Source organism: Stigmatopora argus, chromosome 13, assembly GCF_051989625.1.
Source record: "Stigmatopora argus isolate UIUO_Sarg chromosome 13, RoL_Sarg_1.0, whole genome shotgun sequence".
Taxonomy (NCBI): Eukaryota; Metazoa; Chordata; class Actinopteri; order Syngnathiformes; family Syngnathidae; genus Stigmatopora; species Stigmatopora argus.
Window position 1 is genome coordinate 9,104,967 of NC_135399.1, and position 17,502 is coordinate 9,122,468.

A 17,502-nucleotide genomic window follows, 5' to 3' on the forward strand; every position below is an offset into this window, starting at 1 on the left:
ATATATATATATATATATATATATATATATATATATATATATATATATATATATATATATATATAATATATATCTCTTGGAAAAAGATTCCTAGCCATACAAGTTTTTTTTTTTCATGACAAGAAGTACAATTATTTTTTTAAATATTTTATTTAGGAAAATACAACATTATTTCGTATTTAGTAAAAATAAATGTAGAAAAAAACATTTAATATAACTTCACATAACAAGCTATTTTATTCTCGCAATATAAATTTTGTACGTAGAAGAAAATTCTTTGCCATGTTTTAAATGAAAAAATACTATCCTCATAATACAACTTTTTATCTAGAAAGAATGACCTAATTCTTTTGGCACTTTTTTTTAAATCTATAAATGTTGCTTCATTCTTATGATTCAAATTTTCATCTGGAAAAAGACCACCACCCTAAACATTATGATTAATTTTTCTCATCTAGCCACTTCATTCTTGTAATAAAACTTTTTATTTTGGGGAAACAATAGGTCATTTTATTTATTTCTTGCTGTAGTTTTCAGAGGAAAAAAAACAAGACAGACCAAATACTGCAGGAACTTGGCTTTATTTGCTACTTGCAAAGGATTACACTTTGCTATCAAAAACCAAAATACACACTGGACTAGTATTTGTACTCCTAGTGTACAAAATAGTACAACTAGTGTACTACTGGTGTACTAGTTAGTGGGCTAGTCAATGGTCAGGGTTTAGTAAAGGAGGGAAACTGGAGATTTTAACTTCCCTTGTTTGTAGAAGGCAGACGTGTTATATGTGATATCATTTAAAGTGAAAGTAGTCTTAGTCAATTGTTTCACACACGTCATACAAAACTGACAATATATAATTTTTTTTAAGTTATGATTTATACACAGTCATGGGGTCAGGCTGTACGGTAGTCTGTAACGAGGTCATCTGAAGAAGAGTGATTGAACTTTGGGATTTACAGGTGACAAAAAGGGACAAACGGGCGACAAACTCTACAAACACACATTGCACGCACATTTTGTTGTTTAGACGACCTCTACGTAGTTGGCAGGCAGCATTCCGGTCTTGCTGGTGCGCTGCACGGTTCCGTACATCCAGCCTTCATCGATGGACTGCACGTTGACGATGATGTCGCCGTCCTTGAAGGAAACTTCGTCGCTGTCGGCCGCCAGGTAGTCGTACATGGCGCGCACCGTTTTCTGCAAGTAGGGAGAAGTGTCATGGATGTTTTTGATTGGTCATTTCATACCTGTCAACCTCTGCCGATAACTGCCCTTATAAATGATTATGATTCCCCTTACAAACCCCCCAAAAACCTTACAAACACCGTACGACTCGTACGGTGTTTGTAAGGTTTTTGGGGGCTTTGTAAGGGGAATCATAATCATTTATAAGGGCAGTTATCGGCAGAGGTTGACAGGTATGTCATTTTGTACGGAAATCGTTGCGGTGTTACGCACTCCGGTGGTAGAGGGGTGGGAGGGGATGGAGGAGACGGTCGTCTGCTGGGTGGCCACCGACGAGGACCTCTGCTGCAGCTCAACGGTCTTTGCGTGCTGGTAACCTCCTAAGAAACGGCGCACGGTCACGTTTCGAAGTCACTGATCCAACGGGGTTTCAAAATGAACTGACCCATTGAGGAGGTGATCAGTCCAGAGGAGGTGACCAATCTGGAGGAGGCAACCAGTCCGGAGGAGGTGACGAATCCGTTGCTGTAGAGGGACAAGTGGTGATCGGGGTCCTGGGACACCTCGGATTTTTCGTCCGCCAGACCGCTCAAAGCGCTGGTGGAGCGGGAGTGCTCCTTGCTGCGACGGTGGGCTTGGACTAGGGTCCGAGAGAACATTTAAAGATGTAAGGATGCTCTGACGTGAGAGCCACAATGTTAACGTCCATCTTTTAACATCTGTTAAACAGCGGTTTTTATTAGATGTATTGTGGCGGTAAATGTATGCCTCACATCACGTGTAAACAAACAGTCGTTCTTTAATCAGATTGACAAAATTGGGGTGACAACTGAGCGCAATTTTATCAGTTCTCCCCAGCCCCGTTCCTTCCGCTCTGCACACCATGTCTGTTTTTTTCCCAATGTTTTGTGAGAAGGTTGATGCTGAAAAAATAAATTCCTTGTTGTCCAATGATTACTATTTGGAGCAACATGACTGTTAGCATAACAGGCACCTTCTTATATAGTAGATATTTTATTTGACTTTATTTGTGGCTCATGACCCATCCTCGAGAAAAATTTGGCTATATTTCTACAGTAGCCTGAAGTGTCACCTATGCATAGGAGCACGATAATAAAACAAAAAAATGGCCCATATCGGATATACTGTAACATACCTGTCAACCTCTGCCGATAACTGCCCTTATAAAGGATTATTGATTCCCCTTACAAACCCCCCAAAAACCTTACAAACACCGTACGACTCGTACGGTGTTTGTAAGGTTTTTTGGGGGTTTGTAAGGGGAATCAATAATCATTTATAAGGGCAGTTATCGGCAGAGGTTGACAGGTATGCTGTAAATCCATGAAAGTGGCTAAGATCCGATTGAAAATATCGACTTCCATACAACTCTGCCTTTTTAGACTGTCAAGAAAGCAGTCGTACTAATGGAAAAAAAAATGGAATTGGCACACATGAGACAGTAGTGTGGAAATATCTAAAATGTCCATCCAGGGGACGGAGATCAACAATGCACAACATACCCGACATCATGTGCAGACTCCTGGACTGGATGTTGTCCTCTGCAGGGTCGTAGTCAAACACCGAACCAGGATTGGTACGCCAAACTCGCAGATCTTAAGAGGTATAAGGTCACCAAAGAAGAGAATGAATCCTCTGCGATTAGGCTGAAAATGTGAGCTTTCATTGGCAGGCTAAACTGCAGCTTTTAAATGTGCTATTCTAGTTTCGTCTATTAACTTTTGAAAAGTCAATGTAAAGCTGGGTAAAAATGTCTCACCGGTGATGGTTTCCTGGTCATGCTCGACTGCACGCCTCCTTTCCATCTCTACCACACGCCTCTGGATGCCACGGTAATTGATGTCGCTGAAATCCTGGGTGTTCTTCTTCACGCGCTCCGTGATCAGGTCGGTGGTGGTCGGCGTGAAGCTGCCCTTGCTCTTCTCAAAGTCCTCATGGTAACGAACCTAAAGAAGAATAGCGTGTGTGTCACAAATAATGCAATTTTGGAAAACAGGCAGAAAAGAGTCTTTTTCAAAGTAATTTTCTTTGAATTACGCCACCAACTTTGAGACTACTTTAAATCCAATATTGGTCTAAAAGTCAGAGGTGGATATCTTCTAGAATTTTTAAAATATTTTTTGAAATTATGTGGAAGTTCATTCATTTCTGAACCGCTTTATCCTCAAAAGGTCCGCGGGGGGTGCTAGAGCCTATACCAGAATGGTTTCCCAGCCAATCGCAGGGCACACACAAGGTGAAAGACAACTATTTACCCTATTGAAAATTTCCAACCATCCTAGCCTGCATGTTTTTGGGATGTGGTAGGAAACTGCAGTACCCGGAGAACAACCACGCAAGCCCAGGGAGAACATGCAAACTCCGCACAGTGAAGACCAACCTGGAATCGAACGCACGAACCCAGAACTGTGAGGCCGACGCACTAATCACTTATCCGCCGGGTCGCAGCTGTTTAAATCCATTGACACAAAGAAATGTATTTTATCATAATGGGTTATATGTGTTCAATAATTTAAAAAAAATGTGTCAATATAAAAAAATGCATGGTTGCTTAAAACAGTTTAGTATAAGTACAAAAAATATAACCCAATTCTTGTTCATTTGAGAAGTCTTTAGGATTGCCTCATGTCCTTATACATTAATGACCTGTTGCTTCTCCAGGGGGGCCAAGACTCCCCTGCTCTTAGAACCTAGTGACGCCCCTGGTGAGAATGCTTATATGTACTAGTACTTTTTTGGGGGGAAAGTCAAACTAGTTTAGTTAAACTTCCTCCCACCAAGTCCATGACTTACTCCAGATATGATGCGCTGAGTTTCTCTGACCCGTCTCATCTCCGGGGTGTCCAGAACGAAGGCCGCCTTGCCCTGGACTTGCTTGCGGAAGCTATCGGAATACAGCACCTGACGGTAATAGAAGCCACACCCACTGGTTACCATCAGCCGTTAGCATAGCTAATAGCGACAGCGTTTAGTGATTGGGGATACATGATGAATAGATTAGGATATATTAGGATATTTCGATGATTTCTCATCCAAAAAATAACTTCAGCGGATGGACGCGTAGTATTGGACGACAAGAGGTTAGTGAGTTGACGAATATCTGGGGTTAATTCCAAGAACAAGTGTGAAGGATTTTGATTTAAGTTTTGAGGGATCAAGCGTTCCATTACAGGGAAGCCATGTGTTTTCATTGAAAACATTGCGGACGAAAATCGGGGGAAACATTTAAAAGCAGCAGGTTTTAATAAAAACAAACAAACAAAAATAGCATTCCAAAGATCAATGACTAACCAAAATATTAGTTTTTGGCAATATTTAGTGCAGGGAACCTATGGCTCGCGAGCCACATGTGGCTCGTTTGATGGATGCGTATGGTCCACAACGCACCATTAAGAGTGTTGCATTACCACACCATCTTTTTCATTAGTCTCCCTTTTCCATGCATAATGTCTTTTATAGTCATTGATTATCATCAGTGTACCAATGTTAAAATAATTTTGAGACTTTTTGTGTTAAAAGTATACACATTTTCATGTATTTTTGCTCTTTCAGAACGTGGCTCTCCAGGAACTAGATAAAAAATATGAATTGTTTATGGCTCTCTGTCAAAAAGGTTCCCGATACCTGATTTAGTGCATTTTTGTGGCGTTTTCTACTAAAATAAAATTGGTCTGGGATGGACATGACAAAATATTCAGATTTTTTTTGTTGAATTTTGGGGGGATGGGGGGGGGGTGATTGTGGGTGGGAGGCTTATCGCTTATCTCAATGTGAAATGTTTTAAATGGGGGGAAAAAACTGAGTAATAAATACCCATTTCGTAATTTAATTGTAATTGCTCACTAAATCATGCTTAATTGTGCACATTTGGGTGGGCCTACACATTACATTTTTATTTTTCGATCAATTTATCAACTGGAGTTCTCAGCTAAAAACTTAATTTGTTATAGAAATAAAACAACATCAAACAAAAACTCTCTATGAATAGGCATAGCTTCACTGTAATGGACTATGTGGTACACCCAGGTGGCCCAAAGACCAAATCCTACACACTGCAGCTGGATTTGAACAGGACAAGGACATTTTGTTAGGGGTTAAATTGTGTAGCAAACAAGACGTAAAATTGGTGTTCTTGTTGTGCTTGTTAAGGTACCGAGCTAATGTTCTCTTGGTTCCGTTTGACTCGCTCCATCTCAGGAGTGAACACCACGGGGGTTCCCTTGGCCGAGCTGTCCTTATACAACACCTGAAACGGGGAAAAGGGACACCGCATATCAGGTAAGACAATATCGCTATCACGTATGACATTCAGCCACTGCTTTTAACAGAGAAACTTCTAGACAATTTGGACTGATCACCAAAAACAGACATCTTTTTTTCCCTGACAAGTTGGTCCTATAGAGCTGGATTGGGTAATTGTGGTCCATATCATACAGAGTATTTATTTGTTGATTAAAATCAATTCCTTTCAAAAAATGATTATTTTAAATGCACATTGAAATGTTTTTTTTATATCTAAAAATCAAATGTAGCCGTATCCAGCCCTACTATGAACTCAATCAAGGTGATGTTCTCCAAAAAAGCATTGGATTGGCACTTGAAAAAAGGATTAGAAGATGGGGGAGCACGTGTTAGCTTAAGAGGTAAAAGAGTCGTTAGAGTTTTAAGAGGTGAATATGATTCAGGTTCAGGAGAGTCTTTGCCTTAGATGAAGCAAGATCAGGATTAGATTTGCAGGGGAAGCGAACGATCGCTTGTCCACTCTTGTTAGGAGCACACACGCATTTTTTTGTAGGTGGCGTTCCACTACCGAGCTGATGTGCCTTTGGGTCTGTTTGACCCGCTTCACTTCTGGCAAGTCAGGAATGGCCGTGCCGCGATCCAGAGAGTCCCTGTATTTGATCTATCCCGAGAAGGTAGAGAGCAGGTTTCAGTCAAAACACACAAAAAAAAAGATTTGAAAAAAAGATAACACAGCAAAGCAACAAGGAACAGAATGGTCCATTCGTATTTTTTTTCTAACAAAAGAAAACCAGTTCTGGGCACCAGTTTTTGTGAAAAACTCAAAATTGGGTGGAAAAACATCTGACGTTTGAAGAACCTATAACCGAAATTTTGAGGCCATAAATTGGAGGGATGGTATTTTGTTCAAAAGTTTTTTTTTCAAAGAATTGGGAAAAAAATTGTTCCCACTAACAAATCAACCAATCACCATCATAGAGGGGATCTCGTGTAAAAGGCCAGAAAAAAAAGGTCTCAGACACTCAGGAACAACATCATTTTGGTTCAAAGTAGCAAAATAAAATAAAATAAATCCTGGGCTTATCCTTTGTTAAAAAAGTCGTGCTGCACTCAAGAGAGTTCCTGTGCTTGATATAAAACGAGAAGGTAAAAAGCAGGTGTCAATGAACAGACAAATACAATACGATTCTCAAAAAGACAACATAGCACTGCACCAAATAGAACACAACAGGACACATTTTTGTGACATCCTGGGAAAATGAAGAAGAATGTTAGCCCACTGGGGTTATAAACTGTGGTTACAATGCCAGGTGAAACTTTGGATCAGAGTGGAGAGAGTTGTTATGGTGGTTTGTAAGAGGAGTGAAATGAGCCGGAGGGAATGTTGGGGTTCACTCTTGGCGATACCGTGCTAATATTTTGCTGATTGCGTTTAACGCGTTTCATCTCTGGCGTCTCCGACACGGATGTGCCTCGTCCCACGTCGTCCTTGTATTGCAGCTTTGGAACCAGACACAAAAGTCAAACATGTTGGTGACACTTCAAGTCGTTTTCAAGGATTGAACCCGATCGATACTGAGCTTTTTGGGGCGCCCCACCCTGGCAAGGTCATCAATCATTCTAATGTGTGACTGCTCCAAGTGTTACTATTATTGTAATAATATTGGTTAAAATAATTCTTATACAAACACAATAATGCTGATAAAATTGCCAATACTGCACAGCAGCAAAATTGTGTGTCTTTTGTTTCAGAAATAACAACATTGTCAAGGATGAAAGGAATATAGTTGGTCAGCCATTTTGGCTTAAAGCAATGAATTTGGAAGGTTTGAAAAAATGAGGCCAATTAACATTAAAGTTAGTGGATATCTTCATCATGATAAGATGTATTCGATAATCCATGTTGAAACTTTTTGTGATGAGGGAAATTTTCAGGCTAATTTCATCAGTTGAAAAGCAGTTTCACAGATGTAAGAAATTAAGTGGATAAATCTGTGATAACAATGCATCCAAAAAGGGCTTATGGGGATTTTCAGGGCTTGTTCTTCAATATAATTGATTACCTAATCGATGAACAAAAACTTGGGTCATCATGTCAATCATGATGTTGACTATCTTAATTTGAGTCAGACATTTGGAGCCAATTTCAATACCCTTATCTAATTTTAAGTGTCAATACCAGAGCTTCTACTGGAAATATATCTATGATGATCTGCCAGGTTTTTTTTTACAGTATCGGTCGGGATCTTTATGAAGGATGCCAAGCAGGTAGATTAATCGAGAAAATGTGGGAGGGATTATTACGGGGAGAATATTTGGTCCACGAGCCAACTTTGGCCAAGGAGAAATGATGATGATGATGATACGAAAATCTGAGTTAGGATGGAATACGTGAAGTACTGTATTTCCTTGTTGGGAAAGGGATTTTGGGAAATGAGAGGATTGCCGGGGGGATGATTGTATGGAGGGTAAGAGTATGGGACATAACGAAATCTGTCCTCTACCGAGCTGATATTCTTCTGGGTTTCTCGGACCCGCTTCACCTCTGGGAGATCTGGTATGGCCGTGCCTTGACTCAGAGAATCCTTGTACTGTATCTGCCCATTGTAGAATGTACAAAGTCAAATACCATCCTCTCGTACTGCACATGTCCAAACATTCAGTCACAACATCTGCCTAAATGTTGAAACACGCAGTTAGTTTGTCTTCAAGGTGTATGATTAGGATTTTGGATTAGATCTGGTGAATCAGGTAAACATGGAACCCTCTTTCCTGGCGCTCAGTTCTTACTGACCATATTGTGTTCAACACTTTCATACAAGGTCTTGCTTAAAGAAAATATATTATTTGAAGAAATGGTCAGCTCTAAACAAAGTCATCAAACAACACCACTCAGGGGGAGGGAGGGAATGATAAGAATCTTAGTTCGATTTTAAAGTACTGCACTTCCGAATTAGGAAGGTGAGGGGATTAAGATCTGGATTTCTACCGAGCTGATATTCTTCTGTGTGTCTCGGACCCGCTTCACTTCAGGAAGATCTGGTATGGCTGTGCCTTGGCTCAGAGAATCCTTGTACTGTATCTGCCCGTTGCAAAATGTCACAAAGTCAAAAAACGCCAACATAGACTAGAAAGTACTGCACTTCCGAATTAGGAAGGTGAGGGGATTAAGATCTGGATTTCTACCGAGCTGATATTCTTCTGTGTTTCTCGGACCCGCTTCATCTCAGGAAGATCTGGTATGGCCGTGCCTTGGCTCAGAGTATCCTTGTACTGTATCTGCCCGTTGCAAAATGTTACACAGTCAAAAAACGCCATTATAGACAGACCACACAAATGTGTCCATCCGTTCTCTCTCAATATTAGCATTCAGTTCAAAACAGGGAGCGATAGTTTCTTTTGGGAGTTGATTATTCCAGGATTATACTGGATTAATTGTTAAAGACGGGAAAGAGGGGTGGAAACTGTTAAGGTCGTTAACTTGTGTGAACCAGATTTTCACTTCCAGGAGTCTTTCTGAAGACAACAAGAGAACAACAACAACTGCTATTAACTCTCAATGTTGCACTCTGGTTTGAATGTGCTAATTTCAGGCATTTCAGTTGTGCTGGGGAATATGCATGTATGACCAGCTAACCTAATAACATCTGGAAGGATGGATGTAAAACTCCTTCCATGACGCTTTTTTCCTAAATGTTGAGGCACTAACGGAACAACATTAGCTGCTGTCAACTCTTAATGTCCAAACCAAGGCTTGAAACGGTCAAATTTAAACTGCTTAACCAGAATTTATAACTAAATTTTCCGACACATAATAAATTTGCTTGGTCCAACGTGACCTTGTCCAGTAGAAGAAAAGTAAAACTGGATATTCCAATTTTGAGTAGGGTTATGGTCATCTTAAAGGCCATTTAGGAGGGATTTGTTGAGATGCCCATACAACTTTCTAGTGAGTTTTTTGAACATACTGTATCCAGAATGAGTGTAAATGTCTTCTTATTGACTGTTTTAGACGATTGACAAAAGCCTAAACCTAAATTACTTAGAACAGCAACCTACCCAAATGAATCCCATGATTAACATCACCAAAATTTGCCCAGATTTCACAAAAAATACTGCAAGTATCGTGACAAAGAATGAAATCATTGCCTTAGCTGACCGGACCAGACAACCAGTTTGCACAAGTTAACGGAACCATCCGTGGGGAATTCCAGAAACTAATTAACAATCACTGTTAAGGGAGAAAACTCAATTTAAGGAAAACAAAACTTTAGGGAGATCAGGGTGAGGATTAAAATGAGAGTCAAGGGACTGGTAGCGTTTCATATTTCAAGGGGACTATGGAGGGCTGGGTGAATGAAGGACTAGCTTTGGAGTACCGTGCTAACGTTCTTCTGGTTTCGTTTAACCCGCTTCATCTCAGGGGTTTCGGGCAAAGATGTTCCTCCTCCCAAATCCTCTTTGTACTGAATCTTTTTTGGTGGTTGGATGGGAAGTGAAAGCAGAAGCAATACATTGTGTGATTCCTCGTTATTGAGCGGTAAACCCGAGTCAATTCGAGATCTCCAAGCATTCGTTGGTATGTTTGTACAATTTCTTAGGACTTGCACATGATGGCTTCTATAAATATACAATCAAATAAATGTACAGTGGTACCTTGATTTACAAGTTTTGTTCAGTTACAAACTGGGCTTCAGATACTTTTACATCTCTAGAGTCGCAATTGTTATGCTTTGCATAACTTCGGTGACTTGAACAAATGACTGACAATGATTCATTAATGTCGAAAGGGGACCCCAATACTTCTTAGATTAATCTCGGAAGTCAAAGTACCACCACATTCAAACCACAGGCAATGATGTCAAACCAGCTGAGATCAAAACGATGGCGAGAATAGCCTAGGGTTAGCGGCATTATATTGCTAAAACGGTGATGTCATTATTTGAAGAAAAATAACTCCACAAGGATGGTCGGATTAGGGTCTGGTTAAAGATGACGAACGGAGAAGAAACATCGTGTTAAAGTCGGTGTTAAATATGTATTATGGAGTAGATACCAAGCTGAAATTCTTTGTATTTTCTTTAACGCGCAGAATTTCAGGCGTGATTACGGCAGACCCTTTGCCCATTATGATGTGTTTTAGGTCACTCTGGTACTGAAGCTACGGGGAGAAAACACAATTAAAAGGAAAGAACAAAGGACGTCCCAGTATAACAAACATCCATACATGTCATATAAATAGCACGTATTTATATAGATTAATGATTAAGATGAAATCAAACAGACCAATGTGAGGACGAGGTACATCTTATGAACTGAGGGGAAATTCTTCTCATAATCCCAACATCAAATAGACATTACTATTCATAAATAAGATAAAAAATGAAAATTTTAACTACAGTCAGAAATAAAATCAACATGTTTTTTTTTAAATTGGAATTGAATTGTAGTTTTTCCCCAAAAATCAAGAGGGGAAAAATAACACACAAAGATATAGTTTGTCAAAAAATCCTAGTTTTCTTGGAATAAAAATAGTAATTATTCTTGTGTTCATATTTTTTCCAAGAGATTTAAAAAAAAAACCCTGTACTTCCTGTAATATTTTGTTCTCTAAAAATAATCTTTTCCTGTGTCTGTATTCTCACCCTCTTGCTACAGTTACATTTCCCGAATACGGGATGAATAAAGTTATCTAATCTAATCTGATTACTGTATTCACGAAAATGTTGACCAAAATTACATTAACATTATCGTTAATAAGGAAAGAATGTTATTCTTTAAACCTGTCAATAAAAACTACTTTACTTTCTAAGTACTAGTACGGAAAAAAGTCATTTATTTTCTGAATTAAGAAAAACAAGAACTCAGAATACCCTCACCAAAAATGTACGTTATGTTCTAAAAAAAAAACATACAAAAAATAAAACCTATGTATCCTTGTAATTGGTAGCAAACTATTTTGCTGACTCTCGAGAGCCCCCAAAACCAGTTTGCCTGGAGTTGTACTTACAGTGCTGAAGTTCTTCTGGTTCTCACGAACTCTCTGCATCTCAGGGGTATCCAGAACGGGGACATAGTGAGACATAGTCTTCTCCGCCTCTTCCTTGTACTTTTTCTGTTGGTACAAGCACCTTCAGGTTTTGCTTGGGCTCCGCCAGACCCGAGTGGACCGGGTGGTGGACCACCTACCTGGCTAACAATGTTCTTCATCTGCTGAGCGTGGATGATGTCCGGAGTGTCGATGACTGTGGTGTAGTTGGATCGGTCCAACTCGGCCGTGTGCTTGTACTTGGTCTGATGGACGCAAAATTTGACATCGGAGTGACAACATTTAATCAAGGAATGACAAAACCATACCTGTCAACCTTGGCCAATTGCTCCCCTTATTAATGATTGCAATTCCCCTTATTAAGCGATAAAAAAACGTACAAATGCAACACGGCACATATTTACTCAAATAGGGCGCACTTAAAAGTCTAAAATTTTCTCCCAAGTGGACGGTGTGCCCAATAAGTATGCACTAAATTCAAGATTCTGTAGATCTCGCTGTATGACGCTGACAGCTTGACTGTCTGGGTACATTGCTTCCTGACGCGCTATATTTTTATAGTGAAATGGCGGACATGCGTGTGCGCAGATCATGCTTAAAGCATGACAATATTAGCAGTCGGCGATGATGTTTTCATCGGCTACCAGTGACCGAGACGATCCGGATTAGAGCCGAAATGGATAAAACGAGATCAGTTTCCCCAAAAACATACTTTAAAAAATGCCCTACAAAAGTTGTTATACGCCGTACACAATTTGAAATGATCAAAAACGTATAAGTTGACGGTATGGACAAAACCGAGAAGACCCTAAGACTAAATGCCATGTGGGAAAGGGAGAACTGAAGCATCTTCTCAAATCTCGTTTCAAAACGCTCAGAGACGACGATCGTAAAGGTTGAACACAATCCAAATTTAGTTAGAATCTAATCTCGTCAAACCATTTTCCAGATCATGGGAAAAGTCTTCAGTATTTTCCTGTAGTTTTGTGTTTGAAAAATGAACATGATTATCTTGTAGTGTGTGAAAGAGGTGAGTGTCAAATATATTATTGCGTGTATATGATGCGGGGGATCATCATGTTCTTTTGGTATTTTGAAAGAGATTATCTTGTGTGTATATTGTGGTGTGAAGTGGGTTATGTCCTATAGTTATGGTCTGTTAAAAGTGATTATTATGTGATTTATATTCAGAGTGAGTGTTTTATGGTGTTGTAAAAGAGATTATCATGTGGCATATAATCATAGTGATTGTATTGCGGTGTGTTAAAAGGATTTGCATTGTCGTGCTTTAAAAGAGATTACCTTGTGTGTGTGTGTTGCAAGTGATTATTCTAGAGTGGGGTGGGCTGTGTCCTCAGGTTGGTGTGTTAAGTGATTATTTTGTGGTGTGTGAGAGTCATTTGGTGTTTTAAGAAAGGGCTATCATTTGGTATGTTTTTACAGTGATTGTCCTGCTGGTTTGTGACATATGTTGGAATTAAAGTTAGTCTTCTGTAGTGTGGAGTGTGTCAATTGCACATGATCATAATGACATATACTTGCAATCCAATGAAGGTTTTCTAACACAGCATAAATCAGTGTTCAGGCATTGAAAAATGGATTGATTCTGACCTGACTGAGGATGTCGGTGGCATTCCTCGCCCGCATGAAATCAGGTGTGTCGGTGGCTAATACCATCAGTCCTTTGCCCTTTATCTCCAGCTCCAGTGACTTCTTGTACTCTTTCTGCAAATGTCACACAGGAATTAAAGAAGGTGCTTTGCCAAAACCAGCATTGCATTTTTTTGCAGTCATTCACGCAGAGCGTGGGAGGTTTGAAAATCCAGGTGGGTTAGGGGAATGCCATTGACTTTATTGGCTGCCATTAACGGTGATAGACGTCAATGGCAGTCAATGAGTTAACGAATGCTAAATTGACTTCTGTTCAAGATGGAAACAATTCAATATTACAGACAGAGGTTGTTTGGGAAGAAAGTGTGTTGAGGTATACTTAATGATTGATGACAATTTGCCTCATAATTACTTTTAGTGTAAATAAAATATTTTTCTTACAGTATTTTTAATCTCCTTTTTAAATGAAAAACAAATGATTAAAATATATAATAGTAAATATTTGTTAACACTCTTTTTTTTTTAGAAAAACGTCTGAAATCTAAAATACAATATTTTGTTGTTGTTTTTTTCACTTTTTTTTCCAAAACAATCTTTTAAAAATCTAAAATTTTGAAAAAAATGAAACAGAATGCTCTTTCCTTTAGATTTTTGAATGTAAATCAATTACATTTTTAAAAACATATTTTCTCCTTTTTTTAAATTAAAAAATAATGAAAAGGTCAAAGAAAATATTCAATGTTTTCCCCTCTTAATTGTAAATCAGTTAACGGAAAAAAATACAAGAGAATATTGGCTATAAAGACAATTTGAAAAAATATTTGATCTATTCACTTTTAAATAGCTGTCAATTCATTAGTCAATTAATTTTGTCAGCGCAGGTGGCAGACATATTGGCCCTCTGAATGAAACTGTAACCACGACCAAAAAAGTGTTTGACACTCCTCTAAAAGAGGAAGCAGTCAGTTATGTCAGTAAGCAGGAACACAAAATCCTTCCCTGTTTTTTTTGTTTTTGTTTTTATACTGCAGGGAAGCGTAGTTAAACAATTCGAACAGCAGACAGCCAGAACAGCGCGTCGTACCTCGCACAGGATTTGAGTGGCATTCCTTGCTCTCAAAAGCTCGGGAGTTTCCTCCAGAACAGTTAGCCCTTTGCCCTTCACGCCCTCCTCTAGATCCTTCCTGTATTCTTTCTACAGGACGGAAAAAGAACAGATAGACTGCAGAGGGCAGGCCAGGCACCCAAAATCAAATATTCAGCGCAAAGTCACCGGACGTCCCCCAAAAGCTCTAAGCTTGTGTGAATGTGTCGTCAGGGAATATGTGCCAATTAAAAGGGCTTTTGGCAAAGGAAAAATGTATACATCAGGGGTGCCCAAATTTTTGATCCAATATCTACTTCCCGCGATATACCTTTTGCCACCAACTAAGCTCAGCAATCATGAATTGAATTTAATTTCATTGCATTGCATTGCATTGAATTGCATTCACAAGGTATTCATCAAACAAAGAGAAAAAAATGTGTTGTTTCATGTTAACGTGCAAGAAAGTATGTTCGCAGCACGGCAAAGATCACTCAGGGGTGTGATTGACCAAGAAGAGCACCAATGAGCATCCACCGCAGCCTTTTGCATTAGACTACCGTATTTTCACGACTATAAGGCGCACTGCATTATAAGGCGCACCCTCAATGAATGACACATTTTATTTTTTTTGAAATATATATAGCACAGTGGATTATAAGGTGCCCTTTCTATTTTGGAGAAAATTTAAGACTTTTAAGTGTGCCTTATAGTCGTGAAAATACGGTAGATTGGATTAAACTTTATTCATCCCATGCTTGGGAAATTCACTTTGTTGCAATAGCAAGGTAAAAACACAGACACGGGAAAATACATTGTAGACCTAAATATAATCGATAATAAACAAATAAGCATGTTACACGAAATTATGATCGGGCAACGAGACCTCCAACAAGAGTGGATTTATCCCCTGAACTGATTGGCTGCAGACAAGCCCAGTTTATAATATCTTAGCTAAGGAAACCAACAGACTGTGTCAAAACTTATTGTTGTCCAGGCTAATAATCGTAGGTTGGTGATCGACATATTGAGCACCCCTGGTGTAGATAAATGCGCTATATAAAGTACTCTCCATTTAAGAGAATAACACACATCCCATTTGGTTGGGAGACACAGGTGACTTTGGCAAAGAATCCTTCTGACAAACAGTGAACCAATTGGACAGCGTGGAAAGAACTTTCACTTCATACAATACAAACAAGAGTGCATGCAGCTGTAAAGTGAAAGTGGGTGCATCTTGACAGACAGAGGACAGAGACATGAAACAAATGAACCAACGACCGTCCTTTGGCTGAAGGTGTGGGGGAGATTTAAAAGAGCAGTGCATAACGCTTTAAAATATTTACCAGGGATATTTACAGTGCCAAAATAAATGTTAGGTCAAACTGAACATGAACTTTCCATAAATAAACGTACTAGAAAAAACAGTGTTGTATTAACATTGTTAACTTCGGATTTGTGTTCACTTGATGTTAAAAAAGGCCAATTTTTGCTAAATTTTACGCTAAATTTACTCCCCCCCCCAAAAAAAACACCATTTCTAGTTGATTATATTTGCGCCAACTGACAATGTTAGAAATATACACTCAATTTTTGGGTTACAAAATTGGCATGTCTAATCTGTGCATTATGAAATTAATAATATACTATAAACGCACTGTAAAACAATGCAGTTATTCATTTTAATGTTGAATTTTTAATGTTTATTTTATAACGTCAAAAATGCCAACTTTTGTCAAATTTTTACCTTGCCATGTAACAAAAATGTTAGAAATTAAGGCTCAATTATCTGATTTAAAACATTGCCACATCAAATCTGTGCTTAAAAATTACTAAATTGACTTTAAACGCACTATAAATCACAATATTAAGTCATTAAAGTTAATGTTGATTTTTTTTCTCTTTTTTTATGACGTTGAAGGCCAACTTTTAGCAAATTTTGACATTACCCTTTTATAAAATCTCCTTTTTGTTATACTGTAATTCTATTTGCATATATACAGGAAATCCAGGCATTGTGTAGGCAATGTAGGCAATTACTGTGATCAAAAATCACCACGTTGAATCAATGCATTTTGACAAAACTAAAAGCCGTAATGTAAATAGACAAACATTTCTGTTCAGTTGACCAGCTGGAAAGTTGTTTTTTATGCCATTCAGGTAATGGAACGAAAACAGACCATTCGCATTGATGAATATTTCGATGAGTGAATTTACCACGCGTACAACGTTAATGCACTGTGCCTTTAAATCCAAGTTTTCTTTACCAGGAAAAGAATACCTCTTCGTTAGCATTTTTTAGTCAATCTAATGTGGATTCATTCTCAAAAAAAGGTGATGAGGGGAAAAAGTAGTGGAGTCGTGAGGCGGTATGATTAAAAAGGGAGGGGAGTGAGATCAGGTAGGGAGTGGGTACTGGAGTTTTTTTTAAAGGGGGTTCAAATGGTCCTGTGGTTACCTCACTGGCTATTTTGGTGGCATGTCTGACATGTAACATGGCGGGCGTGACTTCCAAGCCCGAGAGGTTCTTGCCCCTCATGGTCTCCTCAAAATCCTTCCTATAGTCTTTCTAGTGGCCGCAAACAACACGCACATCACATATACATAGACACATACATCGCGACACTGTGTGTCTTGTGTGCACTTGTCATAATAGTAATTTGTCATGTTGGTTCTTGTAATCTGATCATGGTTTTCAACCGCAATAATTGTATAACTATTTCAAATAAGTGGAATTTAACTAGAATAAATATATTTCTATGTTAGGCAGGTGAATAAAACATTTTTAGACATTAAATTTATATATAGTATTATTATATCGTATATGATGTTATATCAATAGGTATTTTTAAATTTGAAAAATCCTTTCAGACATGATTGAGTAATTTTTAATAGAAACAATTACACATTGTGTTGGCAAATTAAGAAACATTGATAAACCTAAAAATAATAAATAAAAAGTAAAAACTGTCAAATATAGAATTAAAAATAAAATCATATTACTACAGATTAGATTGAGATGCTAACACTTTTTTAATTGAAAACAAATTCAAAATAAAGTACGATTTTATAATATTTGAAAAAATGATTATACTTTTATATTTAACTCATTGTATTAACAATTGAAACACAACATAAGTTATTTTATTGATTTAAAATGGATAAAAAAAATTAAACATACATCAGACAATTAGAAATTTTCAAATTAAAATTCAGGCATTTGGATTATTTATGAAATAATCCAAAAAATAAATACATTACTTCTTAACAATTACATTTAAGACCACAAAACTACATTTCTATTTTT

General features: G+C 38.2%; 1 protein-coding gene across 1 annotated transcript in view; it reads right to left on the bottom strand.

Annotated features, from left to right (window-relative positions):
- Nucleotides 1-562: 562 nt before the first annotated feature.
- The window catches only part of neb (nebulin), a 55,278-nt gene continuing 38,338 nt past the window's right edge, over nucleotides 563-17,502 (bottom strand). The window contains exons 121-139 of the mRNA XM_077617590.1: nucleotides 16,654-16,764; nucleotides 14,196-14,306; nucleotides 13,112-13,225; nucleotides 11,641-11,745; nucleotides 11,462-11,566; nucleotides 10,508-10,612; nucleotides 9,831-9,923; nucleotides 8,638-8,730; nucleotides 8,441-8,533; nucleotides 7,956-8,048; nucleotides 6,859-6,951; nucleotides 6,020-6,112; nucleotides 5,363-5,455; nucleotides 4,003-4,110; nucleotides 2,969-3,155; nucleotides 2,712-2,804; nucleotides 1,634-1,828; nucleotides 1,462-1,568; nucleotides 563-1,200 (exon numbers count right to left, since the gene is read on the bottom strand). Coding sequence (XP_077473716.1) covers nucleotides 1,027-1,200; nucleotides 1,462-1,568; nucleotides 1,634-1,828; nucleotides 2,712-2,804; nucleotides 2,969-3,155; nucleotides 4,003-4,110; nucleotides 5,363-5,455; nucleotides 6,020-6,112; nucleotides 6,859-6,951; nucleotides 7,956-8,048; nucleotides 8,441-8,533; nucleotides 8,638-8,730; nucleotides 9,831-9,923; nucleotides 10,508-10,612; nucleotides 11,462-11,566; nucleotides 11,641-11,745; nucleotides 13,112-13,225; nucleotides 14,196-14,306; nucleotides 16,654-16,764 — 2,166 coding nt within the window. The 3' untranslated portion in view covers nucleotides 563-1,026. The remainder of the gene's footprint in view (nucleotides 1,201-1,461; nucleotides 1,569-1,633; nucleotides 1,829-2,711; nucleotides 2,805-2,968; nucleotides 3,156-4,002; nucleotides 4,111-5,362; nucleotides 5,456-6,019; nucleotides 6,113-6,858; nucleotides 6,952-7,955; nucleotides 8,049-8,440; nucleotides 8,534-8,637; nucleotides 8,731-9,830; nucleotides 9,924-10,507; nucleotides 10,613-11,461; nucleotides 11,567-11,640; nucleotides 11,746-13,111; nucleotides 13,226-14,195; nucleotides 14,307-16,653; nucleotides 16,765-17,502) is intronic.